The sequence below is a fragment of the Monodelphis domestica genome, chromosome 1, assembly GCF_027887165.1.
Source record: "Monodelphis domestica isolate mMonDom1 chromosome 1, mMonDom1.pri, whole genome shotgun sequence".
NCBI classification, from domain to species: domain Eukaryota; kingdom Metazoa; phylum Chordata; class Mammalia; order Didelphimorphia; family Didelphidae; genus Monodelphis; species Monodelphis domestica.
The window spans coordinates 159,890,119-159,910,437 of record NC_077227.1 but is presented as its reverse complement, the minus strand read 5'-3'; the positions used below and the strand labels follow the sequence as shown (position 1 = coordinate 159,910,437).

The 20,319-nt window shown below is 41.1% G+C and overlaps 1 protein-coding gene and 1 long non-coding RNA gene across 2 annotated transcripts in view; one reads left to right on the top strand and one right to left on the bottom strand.

Moving 5' to 3' along the window:
* Positions 1 to 20,319, top strand: part of ITGA11 (integrin subunit alpha 11) — a 229,054-nt gene that overhangs the window by 146,974 nt on the left and 61,761 nt on the right. The window contains exons 7-10 of the mRNA XM_007479623.3: positions 1,175 to 1,323; positions 7,742 to 7,886; positions 9,317 to 9,482; positions 11,903 to 11,973. Of these exons, the coding sequence (XP_007479685.1) occupies positions 1,175 to 1,323; positions 7,742 to 7,886; positions 9,317 to 9,482; positions 11,903 to 11,973 (531 nt within the window). The remainder of the gene's footprint in view (positions 1 to 1,174; positions 1,324 to 7,741; positions 7,887 to 9,316; positions 9,483 to 11,902; positions 11,974 to 20,319) is intronic.
* The window catches only part of LOC103095150 (uncharacterized), a 44,566-nt gene continuing 27,248 nt past the window's right edge, over positions 3,002 to 20,319 (bottom strand). The window contains exons 3-4 of the long non-coding RNA XR_008914404.1: positions 4,424 to 4,615; positions 3,002 to 3,172 (exon numbers count right to left, since the gene is read on the bottom strand). This is a non-coding gene — a long non-coding RNA (uncharacterized LOC103095150). The remainder of the gene's footprint in view (positions 3,173 to 4,423; positions 4,616 to 20,319) is intronic.

Sequence of the window (20,319 nt, the reverse complement as noted above, 5' to 3'; positions counted from 1 at the left end):
GTTTTTTCTCTCTTCACCTCTCCCACTGGGGGAAGGAGGGGAGAGAAGGAAAAGAAAACCTACATAACAAACATACATAGTCAAGCAAAACAAATTCTCCCTTTGGCCATGTGCAAAAATGTCTCTGTATTCCATTTCCTCTCTGTCAGGAGGTGGGTGACACGTCATCATAAGACCTCTGGAATGGTGGTTGATCAGGACATGGATTAGAGTTCTTAAGTCGTTCAAAGTCGAAGTCTTTTTGAAACTAGTTCTAATGCCACCTGCAACAAGAGCTCTTTCTGAATTCCCCTCTTCCTCCGGGTTTTTTGGTTAGTTTTATAACCCGCTGCAAAAAAAAAAAAAGGATAGCTGGGTTGCATAATGGTTAGAGTGCCCAGCTTGGAAAGAGGAAAACTCTTCTTATGTTCAATACTAGCTGTGTGACCCTGTTTGCTTCCAATCATTCCCACACTTCTGCCTTAGAAGCAATAATACACAGTATTGATAAGGGTTGTTTGTTTGTTTTTAAGTTAACTCTCAGCAGTGCACTGATCAGGGACAATCATGAAAGACTGATGACAGGGAATGGCATCCACCTCCAGAGAAAGTACTGTTGGAGTTGTCTTTCACATCGGTGTAGTTATGGTTTTATTTGGTTCCGTATGAGTGTGCCCTTACAACATTGACCAACGTGGAATTATGTTTTGCATGACAAAATTTTTTTTAAAAAAGAAAGAACTATAAATCTAAGAAAAAATCATCTAAAAAAGGTTAAAGGTAAGATTTGAACTCAGGTCTTTTGACAACATACGAAGCTCTTTGGACACTCGATAATTAGCCTCCCTATATAAAATCCAATTTTATTTTTATTTGCCCAAAACTTGTCTTTTTCCAGGAACCCTTTGAAATCTACTATTCTGGGATTTGGTCCACTAGTAGAAGTTCATTCATATTCATAAGCATCCTTAAGCTATGGGCTCCATTCTGGCCAGGTCTCAGTCGGTCCCAATGCGGTCCGCCCTTCTTTTGCAGCCACCTCTCATCCTTTATCTCCTTGGCCTGGAAAGGGATCTGTCTCTGGCCTCCTGGATTCCGGGGGGCGGGGGTTATCTCCACCTCCTCAGTCCCGCTCTGGGGGCCCAGAGTCCGAGCAGCCGCGGGTCACGTGCTTCCCTCCCCCTCTGCCTTGCAGGTGGGCGTGGTCCAGTACGGAGAAGACGTGGTCCACGAATTTCATTTGAACGACTACAGGTCGGTAAAAGAGGTGGTGGAAGCCGCCAGCCACATCGAGCAGAGAGGAGGGACAGAAACCCGGACGGCGTTTGGGATAGAATTTGCTCGGTAAAAGCTCTGGTGGACACACAGGCACGCGCACGCACACGCACACACACACGCCACAGAACGCTTCCGCGGCCCCGGAAAGGCTCCCGGGGTGGGGGTGGGGGGATTGAGGGCGCGGAGCCACTCGTCAGGGAGTCGCTGGTCCTAGGGCACGATCCCATGAAGGACTGCACAGCTGCACATCATCCTTCAGTGGACCTATCTCTACTTATATTAATATTTGCTCTAAACTTTTTTTTTTTACATTCTCATTTGATCCTCACAATATTCCCATTAAGTGGGCAGGTTACAGTCAAAAAATCGAGGGCAAGGACCACCCAATCCAACCCGTCCTTTTAAAGATAAGGAATTTGGGACAGAGAAGGGAAATGACTTAGCAAGGACATACAGCGAGAGTATGCCACTGTCAGAATTTGAACCTAGGGCTCCTGACCCTAATGCTGGGCGATGAATGGATTGAGAGCCAAATCTGGAGACGGTGAGTTCTGGATTCAAATTTGACCTCAGACACTTCCCAGCTGTGTGACCCTGGGCAAGTCACTTAACCCCCATGGCCTAGCTCTTACCTCTCTTCTGCTTTGGAGCTCTCAATCATCAAGCTGCCCCCCTTTTAACTCTTGTATAAAAGAAATAATGCTGCAACTGAGTCACAGCCAAAGCAAAAAAGTCTATAGGTAAAAATATCGTGGAAATAATTCTCTTGTTGTAGCAGTACATACCAATACATACTATGAATGTAAAGGCAGAAGGTAAGGGTTTAAAAAAATATAGAATATTCTTCTTGGGATCTCACCCAGTCCTCCCAAGGCCCCTTCAAGGAAGGTGTTACCATTATCTCTGATCTGATAGATGCAGAAACTGAGATAAATAGAAGTTAAGCAATTTGGCCAGGTTCACACAGCCAGTAAGTAAGTGTCTGAGGTGGGCTTTGAACTCAGTATACCCAAGTAAGACTAGTCAATAAACTTTTACCCAGAGGCCTTCTAACCTGGAGGCTCAGGAGGCTTGCCCCTTCTAGACTTCCTTTGTCTCTTCTTCACCAGCTTCATCCCCACCCTGGACTACAGTGGCCTTTGACTATATTATACTCTGTTATCAGCGTGTTTAGCTAAAACTGGTTAAACAGGGACTCGTTCTAAGTTCTTCCTCAATGAACATCTTATTTGTGTCAAGAGCACACCACTGACTCACCATCAGGAGAATCTTTCAGGGGGTTGTTTTGCTAACAGTGTGGATGGCTTGTGCTGAGTCATTCCAATGCTTTGACCCAGTTGTCCACCATCCTTTGCTCTGGTGATTTGCAGCACGCATGTAGAACCAGCCACAGGGTTCGTGAGGGAGGCTGAGGTCCTGGAACTGATTTGTTCTCTGTTCAAAGCTAATTAGCTCGTACCTGCATCAAACCCACTACCTTGGCCTCATTAGCACCAGACTCCAAACCCAACAAAGCCCAGACAGATGTTTAGTGTATGACTCACCAGATGTTTTGGACCATTAAAGTGGCTCATAGGGAATGCCATAGTGTATAATCTGCACCTCATGTGAGGTTCGACTATAACCTGCCCATTTTCAACCCCAAATTACATTACATGCCATACTTGTAAAGCTAGAAAAGCCCTTTCCTCCTCCCCCACAAGGGTCTAAGAACTAATCATAGTATATATTTTGGTGAATAAGATTTCACTGGAATAAGGTAATTTTTTATTCTAAGAAACAAGAGGGCAATATACCCTGCTGGTCCAAATAAAGAGTAGGCTTTTTTGTTTTCTTACAAAATCTGGGTTGTAAAAAACTGAATCATGGCCTGTGATCAGTGTTTTTTCTCAGTGGGTACCCATTTTTTTATTTCCTGAAAAAAAAAAGAACTCATTTTAGGAAATGCAGCTGGTTCAGAGACAGCCTATATTTTGACCAAGACAGCAATATGATTAACTCTTTTCTTCATAATGCCTAGCTAGGCCCAGGCTGCTAACAATCTGAGCAATAATAATAATAATTTTATTTGATTCAAGAAACACTGATTAATGTCTGCTGTGTCTAAGGAATTGTCATATATGCTATAAATGCAAAGTGATCAAATATACAAGACTTTGCATGTCAGAAAATAAGCTTCCTAAGTCCAAAAACTGTCTCATTCTTTAATTCATATTCCCAAGGCCAAGCACCTGATAATTATTTAGTTGGCACATAGTAGGTATTTATTAAAAACTAGCCAATATGGGGGCAGCTTGGTGGCTCAGTGGATTGAGAGCCGGGCCTAGAAAGGGTAGGTCCTAAGTTCAAACCAGTTTCAGATACTTCCTAGCTGTGTGACCCTAGACAAGTCACTTAACCCCCATTGCCTAGCCCTTACCACTCTTCTGCCTTAGAACCAATACATAGTATTGATTCCAAGATGGAAAGTAAGAGTTAAAAAAAAAAACTAGCCAATTGAGTAATATGGGTTGTGCTTATACTTTTCAAAGTACTTCTCTACTCATCATTTCCCTTGATGCTACTAATAATCCTATGAGATAGAAAAGGCAGGTATTTTTTAACCCATTTGACAGAGGACAAAACTATGTTCCAGACACCCAAATGTAATGTTAGTCTCAGCTCTGCTACTCTCTTTGTGACTTTGGCCAGCTGCCACAACCACTGGGTTAGAGTCAAGTTACTTCTTCTGCCTCACTTTCCCCCCTCTGCTCATCCATGCTTCTTTATTCTTTCTTCCTGTCTTGCCCAGGAATAAAGTTTATTTGAGTCAACAAAGAGAGAATTTGCAAAGAGAGAAATTTTTGCTATCTGTGATTTTAATCATAATGCCAGTTATCTGAGAAGCAATGTGATTCAGCAGAGAGGTCACATGACCTAGATTCTAGGTCCCATCTGTCAGTTATCTCCCTTAGTGGTTTATGGGGTGTTTAGAGAGGACCAGCATCTCTGGTGTGAGAGCTTGCAGAGCCCTTTCCAGGGCTGCTCATCCACCTTTGGTGTCCATCTTCCACCCTACTCTCACCTGTGGCTCCAAGAAGCTGTAGCATGTGCAGCAGCCACACCCAGTAAATCTGGCTCGGCAGACAGACTGAACCAGGTTGAGGGTAATCAATAGGGCACAAACCTGTTCACAAGTTAGTGGATGTCCATCCCAAGCATGGAAGACTTCCTCTAGTAGAATGGATAGATGAAATCAGTTTGTTCGAATAGTCATGAAGGTGACAGAAGCAGACACTGGAGCACTTAAAGCTTGGTCAGACTGCATCCCAGGCCATCGTCACTCTTGACTTTGGTCTTGCCACTGGTTTGGATGACTCTAGAAGAGAGAATAAGGCTGATGACTTTGTGTGACTCTCACTTAAATCCAGTTCAAGCAGAAGTCAAGATATCATCCCAAAATGTCATTGGTTCTCTTAGAAAAGGAAGGGGAAATGGCAGTATTATCCTATGAATTATAATGTATCCCTGGACCTCTCTGGGGTTATAGTTTCCTCACCCATAAAGGGAAGGAATAGATGACCTCTAAGGTTCCCCTCAGCTTTTATACTCTATGATTCTATGATTTACCTAATCTAACAGAGTCAATTAGAGGCAGGGGTTGCACTAGAACCCAAGGCTTCTGATGCCTATCCCCATGCTTTTCCACTAAGTGGTTAGGTTATGCAATGACTAGAAGGTTAAAATTGGAGTCAAGGAAACAAGTTCTAATTTGACCTCAGACACTAGCAAAGTGACCCTGAGCTTAACATCTTAACATCATGTCTATCTCAGTTTCCTAATCTGTAAGATGAGGCTAATAGCACCTATTTTCCAGGGTTTGGTGGAAGGATAATATGAGAATATTTGTAAAGCAACTTGAAAACTTTAAAGCATTATATAAATGTTGTTATTTTACATATTTTAGATAAATAGGTGGGGGAACGAGATATTCAGGCCTCCTGGGTGTATGAAGTCTGAATGTCTGTCTCTGGATAGATTCCAGAACTAAATATAAGTGGTTTGAGACTTTTCTACTCATCTGGAATTTCTGGATCCCCACTCCCCATCATTAGAGAAGATAATTAAGAGCTAACTGTGGCCAGTTGACAAATAGATGTTCCCAAGATGATCCCCAAATGAAAAGTACATCTTCTGCCATCATGGAATAATCATATTCATTTCCCTGACTCCAGAGCCAAGACTCCAATCATGACAGCCCACCACTTCTCATTACTATATGCTCTCATTGCTGTGTCCAAAACTGTGGGACTAAGGGTTTCCATCCTATAAAGTTGGCAACCTTTTTGTCTATGTTTCCAAAAAGAGATATTCCTAGGATGTGCTTAGATGCACATTACTTATGGCTTCACTTCATGTCCTGCATATTATTTTTGGTTTTGTTGCTTATTTTTTTAAACCTTTACTTTCCATTTTAGAATCAATACTATGAATTGGTTCCAAGACAGAATCGTGGTAAGGTCTAGGCAATTGGGGTTAAGGGACTTGCCTAAGGTCATAAAGCTAGGAAATGTCTGAGGCCAGATTTGAACCAAGGTTCTCCCATCTCCAGGCCTGGCTCTCTATCCACCAAGCCACCTAGCTGCCTCCTGTATAGTTTTAAAATGTAATGATCACTTGAGAGACTATCCTGTTTGATAATATACTTTAAAAATGAAAAACAAGGGTAGCAACTGGTTAACCCTGTTTGCCTAGCCCTTTCTGCTCTTCTGACTTAGAATTGATACTAAGATGGAAGGTAAGGATTTTTTTTAAGTTATTGATCACCCTAAAAAAATCAAGGGCATCACCTAGTGGCCAGCAATCTAGTAATAAGCTTCTCTGACCCTCAAATGACATCCACTTCATATTCCCCATTTCAGTCCAGTTCATTCTCCCCACAGCTGTCAAGGTAATTTTCTTTAAGTAGAGATCTGAACTTATCTCTCCTTTACTCAATAAATTCCAGTAGCACCCTAGTGTCTCTAGGATAAAATTATCCTGTTTGACTTTTAATCTAGATGATACAGCAGATAGAATGCTGGCTCCAGAGACAGGAAGACCTGAGTTTAAATGTAGCCTCAGACACTAGATGTGTAACCCAGGACAAATCTTTAAATAGCTGTTTGCCTCAGTTTCCCCAACTATAAAAATGGGGGGAAAATACCTCACAAGGTCTTTGTGAAAATCAAATGATATTTGTAAAGCACTTAGCATAATACCTGGCCCAGAGTAAGTGCTTAATTCAGGCTTGCTCCCTTCCTTCTCTCCTTCACAACTTGGTCTTAACTTAATCTTTTAAGTCTCCTTGCACCCCCATCCCTGATTTCTGCAATCCAGCCAGTTGGCCTCCTCTTTGTTCCTGTCCCTTAGCATAAGTCATCTTTCTGCTTAAATATGTTCCCTCTTCACCTCTACGTCAGAAAATTTCTATCTTTTTTTCTTTTTTAACTTTTCTATTTTAATATCAGTTTCAAAGAAGAGCAGCAAAGGAGAGACAAAGGGGAGTTAAGTGACTTGCCCAGGGTCACACAGCTAGCAAGTATCAAAGATCCAATTTGAACCCAGGTCTTCCTGCCTCCAGGTCTGGCCCTTTAACCCCTGTGCTACCCAGCTGTCCCTCCTCTCTTCTTTTGAGACTCAGTGCAAACACTACCTTCTACATGAAGCCTTTCCTCCAAGTGCTCTTTCTATCCCTCTCTAACTTATTTTATTTATTTTGTTTATTTTATATATGCATGCATTGTCTTTTGGTTAGTACACAAGATTTTTGACAATAGAAATTGTTATATGCTTTGTATTTGTACAGGAGGCAGCTAAGTGACCCAGCAAATGGAGCTCTGGGCCCAGAGTTAGGAATATCTGAGTTCAAAGCTAGCCTCAGTCATTTAATAGCAGTGTGACCTTAGACAAATCATTTAACTTCTGTCTGCTTCAGTTTCCAAATCTGTAAAAAAGGGATAATAACTCCTACCTCCCAGGGATGTTGTGAGGATCAAATGAGATCCTATTTGCAAAGTTCTCACACATAGTATACATGTAATAAATCCTTGCTGGTAAAACCTGTCAGAACTTACAATACACTGGTACTATAGCAGGTATAACCTTTTAAGCTATAGGTCCTTAACTTCCATAAACTTTCCTTTAAAATGTTTTGATAACTATTTTAATATATTTTGTTTCCTTGGTAATTCAATGCATTTTATCTTATGCATGGGGATCCATAGGCTTCACTAGACTGCCAAAGGGCTCATGAGGGCTAAAACCCCCTGCTCTAAGCCTAGGGTAGCCTGCTCACCACAGTAGGGAATCAGAATTGGATTTAATAGGAGGACATAGAATTATTATGATTATTCATATTCACATTCTCATTCCCCTCCCTGTATCTCTTGAAGGCTAGAAGGACAGATATCCCATCTCTACTCCGAATATCCTTCTTCCACTGACTAGGCCTTTCTGTTTTTAGCTCGGAGGCTTTCCAGAAAGGAGGAAGGAAGGGAGCTAAGAAGGTAATGATTGTTATCACAGATGGAGAGTCCCATGACAGCCCAGATCTGGAGAAGGTCATTGAGGACAGTGAGAAGGATAATGTTACTCGATATGCTGTGGCTGTAAGTCCTTCTTCTATCCATCCCCTCTTCACTTCCATTGAAACTTCATTCCATCCTGAATCCCATCCCTTCTTTTGCCAAGCTGGTCTCACTACTCTGATAGATTGTGGGCTAATATGAAAGTGTGTGTGTGTGTGTATAGCTTTCTGGTGGTAACACTTGTACTTTTAACAGGAGTCTTCTGAAGGTAATGTCCATACCTTTGATGCCCAATTGATTACCCTTGAGCTACTCACTCTCTTTGTGACTTCCCAGACCATAATTTCCTTCCCTGGTCGCCACTCTCTAATATGTATTGCCTCCCCTTTTGAATATAAGCCCCTTTAGGACAAGGATTGTTTCCATTTTGTATTTATATCCCAAAAACTTGACACACCATAGGCCTTTCTCTTTCTAGTCATTCATTCTAAGCTAACAAGGAATCTAATATCAAACATCTCATGCAGGTTAGAAGGGGCTCCTATGGCAGGCTAAACTGGAATCTTTGGGGAGTATAACTCAAATAACCTGGTATAAACAGCTTCAGGTTTATCCTGAGGTTGGGATTGTCCTTCCTATCCTACTTCTTATCTTTCTGGAGAGTGAGTTGAAAATCTCTTTTTGTTCTGTGTAGGCCAAAAGGATGATTTGTTTTTATTTCTCCATAGCCCTATGGTCTCTTCTATTATTTATCTAAGCAATTTCATTGGATGGGAGCTCAAGTCAAAATATGGTGTGCAAGACTTTACTAAGAACAAAAGCCTTAGAGTAACTGATTTGGAAATCAGATAAATTGGGTTTGAATCCCAGACTTCCTACTCATAGCTCATATGATCTTATGCAAGTTACTTAACCTGTACATCAACAATAACAACAATAATAATAGATAACACATATTGAGTTTACTATCTTATTACACTATATTACACTAAGCATTTTACCATTTATTATTATATTTGGTCCTCAAAACAACCCTGAGAGGTAGGTGCTATTATTATCCTCACTTTATGGATAAAGAAACAGCCAATCAAAGGTTAAGTGATTTGCTCAGGGTCACACAACCAGTAAATTTCTGAGCCTGGATTTGAACTCAGGTCTTCCTGATTCTAAGCCCAGCACTCTATCTACTATACCATCTAGTTATTCTATGAGCAGGTTTCCTAGTCTTTAAATTATAGGAATTGAACTAGATAATCTCTAGGGTCTCTTTCAGTTTTAAATCTATGATTCTTTGATCCTGTCGTACTTCTAAATCCTTAATCCCATGATTCTATGATCCTATGGACCTTTACTCTCCAAGTGTATCAGTTCTATTTTGGCCTAATATAACCTTATGGAACCCATAGATCAGGGAAAAAAATATCAGTGCCTCCAGCTTGCCCAAGAAGCCTGTGAAAATGGAGACATTGGGAGTCCAAGCTGTGCTATGGCCCTTCCCTATCCTCTTATAGGTCCTTGGCTACTATAACCGAAGGGGCATCAACCCAGAAGCCTTTCTGAATGAAATCAAGTACATAGCCAGTGACCCTGATGACAAGCACTTTTTCAACGTCACAGATGAGGCAGCACTGAAGGACATCGTGGATGCCCTCGGGGACAGGATTTTCAGCCTGGAAGGTGAGTAAAGAGACATGTTCATTTATACCAGGTCTCTATTTAAACAAACCTACATAAAGAAACCTGAATTAAAAAGCAGATTGATTTAGAAGGATTGGGATTTGGTTATAAGAATTAAGTACCCTCATTTTTCTGAAGGAGGCACTGCAGAGTTTCTTTATATAACCAAGTTTCCTAGCACATTAAAAGTAGGATTTCAATTTCACAGATCCAATATAGATGAGAGTTGTTGGGAACACAGAAGCTAGACCCAGGGCAGAGGAGGGATACAAAAGAAATAGTTCTCAAGGCCTCCTTTGCCTCTCCCTGTCCTTGAGAAGCTCATAGTCCAAGCTGGGTGATGTAGAAAGAACAAACCTACAGGAAAAGGACTCATACAATGCCTTACAACAAAATGTATAAATTGCCAGTGAGTGTAGGGTCCCAATCTGCTTGTTTGACAGACACACCAAACAAACAAAAAGTGGCACATCCAGATGATTATTGTCCCCTTCGAAATAGTCATCTCCAGAGGCTACATGCTTATTCCTATGGTAGTGCCATTGTTAAAAACATTTCTGCAGTTCCTCTTTCAGAAAAAACAGAAGCCTCAAAGTGACTGATTTGGGCATCAAACACCTGGGATTGAATACCACCTTTTCTTTCACCAGCTCTTTGATCTCAGACAAGTCACTTTGCCTCCTTTGGCCTCGGTTTCCTCATTTGTGAAATGAGGGAATTGGGCTAAATGACTTTTAAAATCGCTTCTACATCCAGAATCCTATGATCTCATCAAGTTCTAAATCCATACGTTGTGGATTCTATGATCATCTTTATTTCCAAAGCCCCAGGAGTGGCAACTCTTTGCCCTGCATAGGATATTTACTTAAAGGTCTTTACTAGCTGACCCCTTCCAGTCTTCTCAGGCTTCTTACATTTGATTCCCTTGCACAGATTCTATGATCCAGTTATCCTAGCCTCCTTGGGTTCCTCATACATGAAGTCCTGCCCCCTGGTCCTCAGTGTTAGCCTCTTCTCTCTGAGATTATCTGTCTAGCTAGCTAGCTATGAAATGGAAGGGGGAGAGACAGAGAGAAGGGGGGGTGGATGATGAATGGATAGATAGATAGATAGATAGATAGATAGATAGATAGATAGATAGATAGATAGATAGATAGATAGATAGATGGATGGATAGATGGATGGACGGACAGATGGATGGATAGATGGATGGACGGACAGATGGATGGATAGATGGATGGACGGACAGACAGACAGACAGATAGATAGACATATGGATGGATGGATGGATAGATAGATAGATAGATAGATAGATAGATAGATAGATAGATAGATAGATAGATAGACAGACAGATAGACAGATAGACGGACGGACAGACAGATAGACAGACAGATAGATAGATAGATGGATGGATGGATGGATGGATAGCTGGATGTATAGATAGATAGATACACATGTACACTTATACATTTACTTATATACACATATACATGTATATAAGCCATATATGTACACACATATATTCATATATAAACACATATACACCTATATGCACACATATACTTACAGAGACATATACATATACAAACATATATACACACATATATATCTTGCATGTACATAATTATCTACATGTCTCCCAATTAGAGTGTGAGTTCCTAGAGAGTTGAGACCCCTTTTTTTGCCTTTCTTTGTGTACAAAGCATAATGCCTGGCCCATAATAAACTTTTCATAAATAATTGTTGACTAACTGATGTAATCCTGCAGTTCACTGAAGGTTCTTGGACTGGGAAATGGCCTAATGGATCTAACTAATTGGAGAAGTCTGACGTTTCTGTATGCCTATAAAAGGAATAATCTAAAGAGGCTCTCCACTGTGCCACCTAAGTAGCACAGTGGATAGAGTATCTGGGCTGGAGTTAGGAAGAACTGAGTTCAAATCTGACCTCATACACTTACTAGATGCATGACCCTGTCAAATCACTTACCCCTTGTGACCTCAGTTTCTTCATGTGTAAAATAAGTTGGAGAGGGAAATGATAAACCACTCCAGGATCTTTGCTAAGAAAACTCCAAATGGGGTCATGAAGAACCAGACATGACTGAAATGACTCAATAACAACAGAGAGCCTGAGGCTCTCTGCGCAATGAGCTTTCTCATTTTCTTTCTCCTGGGTCTCCTCGTGTGTGAAGGTTTCCAGCTGACATCTCTACACACTCAACCTAGCCCCTGCCCTTCCCCTGGACTTGTATTCTCTGTCTGTGTTAGTGCTCTTGAGACTTGGACGCCAGGAGCTGGCTGCCCTAAGACAAAGCCCCAAGTCTTAGAAACATCTTTTGTGAAAGTTGCAAAGCAATAGATTGGGTCCATTCTGCTCTCATCCTGGGCCTAACATTTTACTTTTCCTTCTCCTTTAGGTACTAATAAGAATGAAACATCTTTTGGACTAGAAATGTCACAGACAGGATTTTCCTCACATGTAGTGGAGGTAAGTACTTGAAATATCCCTCGAAATCTCTGTTTTTCTCTATTTTTTTGGTCCCTTTGGGCCTCTTTCCCTTTCCTCCCACTTCCATCGGGGAATTGGTGATGCTCAAGAACCACTGGGACAAATGGCAGATAATAGTTGATATAGATGACCAAAAAAAGCCCCAACTGGATATGGAGTTAACAGACCTGGGTTCAAATCCCAAGTCTGCCCCACAACCCGTGTGATCTTGGGTACAAATTCCTTCCCCAAGTCTTGGATTCCTCATTTAAAAATAAATGGACTTGAGACAGCTTAGATGACTCAGCACCTACAGACTGGAGGTCCTGGATTCAGATATGGCCTCAGACACTTCCCAGCTGTGTGACCCTGGGCAAGTCACTTAACCCCCATTGCCTAGCCCTTACCACTCCTTTGCCTTGGAACCAATACACAGTATTGATTCCAAGACGGAAGGTAATGGCTTTTTAAAAAATAAAAGCAATGGACTTGGAGCATCTAGGTGGTGTGGTAGATGGAAAGCTGGGCCTAGAGTCAGGAGACCTGGGTTCAAATCTGGTATCAACCTGAACAAGTCACTTAGAGAGTTTCTTGACAAGCATTGAGGAGATAAGTGGCTTGCCTTGGGTTACATGGCTGGTGTAGGTTAGAGGCAGGACTTGAACCTAAGACTTCTTGGCCCTGAGGTCAGTTTTCTATCTGCTAGGCCAGGCTACCTTTCATGATGATGATGTCATGATGTTTAAATCCAATAAACATTTATTATGTATCTACTATGTATTAAGCACTGTGCACATTAATAATTATATTTATTAATAATTATTAAAATAATTATTAATAAAAGACAGTCCTTGCCTCAAGGAGCTTATAATCTAATGGAGGAAGACAACACACAAAAGGAGGCAAGAAAGTTGGAGGGTACCAAGGGGTACCTGTCATGAGGGCATGTTATTCTAAGGAGTTAAAATCAGGCAGAGAAGCAGATGCAAAGTGAAATGAGCAGAGTCCAGTCCTGTATGAAGGAAGGCACTGGGAGGAGTTTAGTACTCTTCCCTCCAGCTATCTTAACAGAGGGGAGAAAAGGAATGGCTAAGTGGCTCAGTGGATGAAGAGTCAAGCCTAGAGCCAAGAGGGCATGGGTTCAAATATGGCCTCAGACACTTCCTAGCTGTGTGACCTTGGCCAAGTCACTTAACCCCAAGTACCTAGCCCTTTCCACTCTTCTGCCTTGGAACTGATATTTGTATTGATTTTGGGATAGAAGTTAAGGGTTTTTTAAAAATCAGAGAGAGGGGATAGGCTGAAAAAGGTGGTGTCAGTCAAGACTTGAGTTAGCAGCCCAGTGGTGAGATGAGAGGTGATAAATTTATCCTAGAAAGGGCATCATATCCTATGGATTTGAAGCCAGGCAGAGCAGCAGATGCAAAGTGAAACAATGCTGATTATGAGAGCTAACATGTAAATAGTACCTGCTATGTGCCAGGAATTATATTAAACATTTTATAAGTATCATCTCATTTGATCCTTACAAAGTATTTAGAGCAGAAGTTATTTTTTCTTTTGACAGATGCCCCTTGAACTTAGGTTTGAGAAATTTAAGTGACTTCAAAGTCACATGATACATTAGGAGGCAAAACCAAGCTATTGAGTCAGAATTCACCAGCGCCTGAAATTGTAGAAGTTGGGCTTTGGCCATTATATCAAGTGGTATCAGAGTAGGAACTCATAACTTGATAAGAGAGGAAACCTGTAATGCACAGAACTCACAGTGCAGATAACCAAAGATTCTCAGATTTTCTCTCTTAGCCAAATTGCTTCAGTGATTTTGTTCATTGAATTCAGAAACATGTAAATTGAGATAACTTCTGAAAACAAAAAAATACATTGGGTTTGTATAAGATTTTTTTCAAAATACTTTTATATCTCATTCAATAAAGGGAAGAATGAATGAATGAAAAGTTTTATTAGGCAATTATTATGTGCTAAATGCTATGCTAAGAGCTAGAAATAAACATATGAAAGTGAAATAGACCCTGATCTCAAGAAGTTTTCAGACTTACATATCATTTGGGCATAGTGCCAAATATTATACCCATTTTACAGATAATAAAATTGAAGCTAAGAGCAGTTAAGTGACTTGCTCAACATCATAGGAGAAAGTTCCTAGCAGAGCCAGAATTAGGACTAGGGTATCTTGGCTCTAAGTTCAGTGCTCTGAAAGGGAACCCAAGAAGTATAAAGCATAAAGAAGTATAAAATGCAGCCAACTCTACCAGTTTTTCTTTTAAATACTCTTAAGCCAGGAAGATCAGACTTCCAGCTATCCGAGTGGCCAATCAATGAGGCCAAGCTTTCTGTAACCAGGTGGGCCGGACATTCCAAAAAAGACCCAAGCTTCTAGTTCTGCCCATGCACACACACACACACACACACACACACACACACACACACACACACACACACTCTCCTTTGATCAGTCCTTCTCTTAAAGCCATAAATCTTTTCTTCCTCCTAATGTCCTATCCCACAAACCACCAAATCAGGTTTATTCTTGGTACCCTCTTACCTTCTTCTCCAACAATCTGCTTAATAGACTTTTTTTAAACCCTTACCTTCAGTCTTAGAATCAATACCATGTATTGGATCCAAGGTAGAAGAGTGATAAGGGTAAGCAATGGGGGCTAAGTGACAGCTGGGAAGTGTCTGAGACCAGATCTGAATCCAGGACCTCCCATCTCTAGGCCTGGCTCTCAAGCCACTTAGCTGACCCTTTAATGGGCTTTTTAAAAGGTTCTCATATAGGGGTGCTATTGAATCTACTGCAGCATTCTCTCAGGGGTGGTGGGCAATTCCCAATGTTAGCTGAAAAGGACTTGAAATAAAAGAAGTGCATTTTATTAGGAATCCTTTGATTATTTCAAGTAAGGGGGTAGGGGCTTCCAGAACCCCTTAAATGAAGCTCTACACATAGAGTTTCTGGCATTGTGATAGGTCTTAGAGAGATATTTTTAGCACCCTTCAAATTCTACCACATAGGCAACTAGCTATTCTGTCTGCCCTTAAAATGCTTTCCCTAACACTAGAATGTTAGCTTCTCAAATATCCACTTGGCCTAGTAACCTAAGAGAAGAAGCTATACAGACCAGTGGGAAATCCAGGCTTTTGGCTCTGGCCAGAGGGAAAATATGAGCCTGAACATGTCTATCCTTGGCTGAGCCAACAGCTCCCATCTTTATTGGAAATGACTGAGAGATGCACTCTTGCAATGAATTCCTGAAAAGAGATTAAAGGATTCAGGAACTGATTCTTTTGGGGACTTGACTAAAGTCCCAAAAAGCACTTAAACAATGCTAAGTACAATAAAAGGGACTATTTCCCTACAGAAGGAGCAAGAAGGACAACAGAGAGGTGGTTATGATAATAATACAAATAGGACATACTTTATATTTGTAAAAAACATGTTTATTACAAGTCCTTTTCAGCTAACACTGGGAATTGCCCACCACCCCTGAGAGAATGCTGCAGTAGATTCAATAGCACCCCTATACTTTCACAATATACTTTCACAAATATAATTTCTTTTAATCAATTAATAAATATTTGATCAGCACCTACTATATGATAATGTACTTAATTAAACTAAGAGAATAGAAAAATGGGCAAAATACAGTCTCTACCCTCAAGAAACTTACTCTCTACAAAGAGAAGGTAGAACTACTCAGTTCCTATTTTTATTCCATTTTGTCGAGCAAGAGCATTCTTTAAACTATAAATGAAATGGAGACCAACTCAAAGAAAATACTGTAGCCCCAGAGAAGAAAATAGTAAGTTGCCTTTGAGCCACTTTCAATGACTTTAAGTTTCCATTTCCATGAAAAGTAAACCTCAGACCTCTGAAGGAATTTACATCGTAGAGAATGAGCCCCTGCTTGTAATCTTTCTATGAACAGGTCCATTGGTAATCTTTGAGAAGTTACTCAGAGTTGAAAAAAGAAAAGTTCCAACTTTCAAAAAGGAGAAAATTTTGATCCCTTAAATGATACTCAATCTTTTTTTTTTTAAACCTTACCTTCCTTCTGTCTTAGAATTGTTACTAAGTATCAGTTTCAAGGCAGAAAGTGGACTAGGCAATTAGGGTTAAGTGACTTGCCCAGGGTCACAGAGCTAGGGAGAAATTATACTCAGTCTTGATGTCATTCTCTAATATAATTCTAGAATAGAATATTAAGCGAATAGTTCACAAACATCTGGCAAAATAACATGATGATCATCAGGAGCCAGCACATCTAACACCGGAATGGGCTACTTTTTACAGTAGTAAGCTGTTTCTCACTAGAAGTATTCAAGCAAAGATATTCATCCATCAAGAATGCTATATGTCACCTGACATCACCAATCATATATTAAGAGCCATAGACGGTGCTAGGTGCTAGAAATTCAAAGACAATAGGAAACTGTTCTTAATTTCAAAGGTACTTATAATCAAGCCAGGGGAGATAATATGACCATATGTAAAAATCTTCACTTCCTAGCTATATGACCCTGGGCAAGTCACTTAACTCTGTTTACCTCAGTTTCCTCATCTGTTGAATGAGCTGGAAAAGGAAACAGCCAACCATGTATTACTGTGTGACCCTGGGAAAGTCACTTAATCCTAGATGCCTCCGTTTCTTCATCTGTCAAATGAGCTGGAGAAGGAAATGGCAAACCATTCCAGGATCTTTGCCAAGAAAACCCCAAATGGGGTCACAAAGAGTTGGACATGATTGAAAATGACTGGACAACAACAGCAGCAATCTTGGAAAGGCACTAGCAAGTGAAGGAGTGGTGGAATAAAGCCTTCATGTAGAAAATGGGCCCTTGAACAGAAATTAAGTGATAATGCATTCCTGGAAGGGGGGCGCTGCCTTTGTAAAGGCATGAAGATAGAAGATGAATTGCCATAAGAGTATCAACTACCCGGAATCTCTGAGTCCATCCCTGTTCTTATTAGCAGTTTCTAAGCACTCCCGTTCCCAGAGATAATCCCAAAGACACTTCTATAATGCTCCCTTTCTACGGTTCCACTCCTTCTGTTTCCTATGACTATGCCCCAGAAAAATCCCCTTCTCCTCTCCCTCCCCCTGCATCCCTGTCTGAGTAAGGCAGCACATGCATGCATTATGCTTCATTTATTTACTAGCTCTTCTAAGTTTTTGTCCAGGTGGAAAATAACCAGCCCTTAAGGCCTGCAAAAATCTTTTGGTAATTCATTTGACCCTTACTTCAACTTTGAAAAGGAGGTGCTACTCTTTTTTTTTTTTAAACCCTTACCTTCTGTCTTGGAGTCAATACTGTGTATTGGCTCCAAGGCAGAAGAGTGGTAAGGACTAGGCAATGGGGGTCAAGTGACTTGCCCAGGGTCACACAGCTGGGAAATGGCTGAGGCCAGATTTGAACCTAGGACCTCCCGTCTCTAGGCCTGACACTCAATCCACTGAGCTACCCAGCTGCCCCCAGGAGGTGCTACTCTTATCCCCACTTAATAGATGAGAAAACTGAGGCAGATAGTGATTAAGCAACTTGCTCTGCTAGTAAGAGTTTGAAGCTGGATTTGAACTTGGGTCTATTCAGTGCTCTATCTACCTCACTTAGCTGAGGGAGGGATGAGATGGGGTAGGGGGTATAAGAGTAGGAATAGGAAGGTAGGAAGGCGACCCAAGCTTCCTCTACCTCACAATTACAAGCAGCAAGTCCTGGTGACTAAGCCCTATTCGAACCAGGACATGTTTGTTTATTTGTTTTTTAACTTTTATTCTATTTTGTTTTTTCTACTTATAAGCATTTTCCCTCCCTCCCATCTACCCTCAAAAGAAAAAAAAAAGAAAATAAAACCTTTGTAACAAATATGTAGACCCATGCAAAACAAATTTTCACATTAACCATGTCCAGAAATGCACATCATACAAAGATAGCATTTAAACGGTATTGTGGTCTATCAGGGGCCCTACTACAATATAAGCCCCTGCTGCCTCTTTCTCTCTCTTTTTTTAACCCTTACCTTCTGACTTAGAATCAGTACTAAGGATTGATTCCATCAGTAAGGGCTAGACAAGTGGGGTTAAGTGATTTGCCCAGGGTCACACAGCTAGGAAGTGTCTGAGATCAAACTTGAACCCAAGACCTCCTCCCTCCAGGCGTAGCTGTCTATCCACTGAGCCACCTACCTGTCCTGATGCTTCTCTTTCTAACATTATACATGTGAAGCTTTTTCAGTCTCCAGGGATTCCTTAGTAAAAATTAAGAGCTACTAAGGGAGAGAGGAGAGGAGAGTGATTGAAAGAACTCATGGGGATGTGGAGGGAGGGGTAGCTAGGTAGTGCAGATAAGAGTGCTGGTCTTGGAGCCAGGAAGACTCCTCTTCTGAGTTCAAATCTGGTGGAAGGAAGGAAGGAAGGAAGGAAAGGAAAGGAAGGAAAGGAAAGGAGGGAGGGAGGAAGGAAGGAAGGAAGGAAGGAAGGAAGGGAGGGAGGGAGGGAGGGAGGGAGGGAGGGAGGGAGGGAGGAAGGAAGGGAGGGAGGGAGGGAGGGAGGGAGGAAGGAAGGAAGGAAGGAAGGAAGGAAGGAAGGAAGGAAGGAAGGAAGGAAGGAAGGAAGGAAGGAAGGAAGGAAGGAAGGAAGGAAGGAAGGAGGGAAGGAGGGAGGGAGGGATGGAGGGATGGAGGAATGAAGGGAGGGAAGGAAGGCAGGCTTCATCTGTTTTAGCAGGGATGAACTCAGAATGGGGACTAGAAGGAGAGGTGCTGTGATGATCTGAGCTTGGAGGGCTCCAGATCTTTGCCTACTTCATATCTATGTGGAAGACAGTGATGCATCCTGTATGGCCTGAAACTGACCTAATCATCAGCTTGTTTAGAAAAATGATCCTTTTCCCAACCAATTAATCATTAGCATCTGGGACAAAATCCATCCTCATAAAACAAACTTCCTTCTTCTGATGAGTCTGTGTGATAATAGAGATTTATGGATCGTGGGTGAATAAACATAGTTGAGTCTAAGTTAAGCTCGTGGTTAAAAGGAAATTACTTAACAACTTCACGGCTAATGGCCAAATTACAACACATACACCCAACCCTTAAACTCTCCCATTGCAATCTGTAACGGATAGAATATTACAACCGAAAAGAACCTTGAAAACAGTCTTATTCAAACTAACCCTTCTTGTTTGTCATCTAAAACTCTTCACACTCTGGTCCCAAACTGCCTTTTTAGTCTTATTAGACTAGACCTACACAGTGATTTAGCCAAACTGACTTTCTTAATATTTCTCACATATACAACTTTGTGGCACAAAGTCTCTGTGTTCTGGAACTAGAGTCAGAAAGACTTTAGTTCAAGTGTAACTTCACACATTTATTAGCTGTGTGACCCTGGGCAAGTCACTTAACTTGTCTATCAGTTTCCTCATCCATAAAATTAGGCAAATGGCAGCACCTACCTCGCAGAGTTGTTTTGAAGATCAAATGAGATAATACTTGTAAAAGCTCAGCACAGGGCCTGGCAATTAATAAATGCTTGTTTCTTTCCTTCTTTCCCCACTCAGTAAATGTTCCTAGGTAGGAATCCCCAAAGAGGAGATTATAACCAACAGGGTGGTGAAGCCTGATGAGATTGATTATAAACTCAACAGAATTGGAAGGGAGAAATATTTTAGAACAAAGATGTTGATCTCTCTGGCTTGGGATCTGCAAAAGAGTACACCCAAACCAAATTAAAATGTAATGGGGTGGGGGGGGGGACAGCTAGGTGTCTCAATGGATTGAGAGCCAGGCCCAGAGATGGGAGGTCCTGGGTTCAAATATGGCCTCAGACACTTCCTAGATGTATGACCCTGGACAAGTCACTTGACCCCCATTGCCTAGCCTTTACCATTCTTCTGCCTTAGAACCAATACACAGTATTGATTCTAAGACAGAAGGTAAGATATTTTTTAATGTAATTGGTAAATGTTTTTCAAAAATAAATTAAAATACATAAAAAGCATTGATAACATTAATTTTTGGTTTTCCAAACCACTGTGTAGTCCACAGCAACACATTCCTCACATTCCTATTTCATTTTAATACCACTGACCTAGTCTGACCTTCTCATTTTATAGCCTTAGAAATCAAGTTCCAGAGAAGTTAAACTGCTTACCCAAAGTCATACAAGTTGTTAGATCTGGGATCTGAACTCGTGTCGTCTAATTCCAAATCTGGTGTTGCTGGGAGATTTTTTTCTATCCTGAGTAGGAAGTCTCTATAATACATACTTTACTCTTGACTCCCTGCCCTGGCTGCTCAATGACATCCCACACAAAGTATAGCAA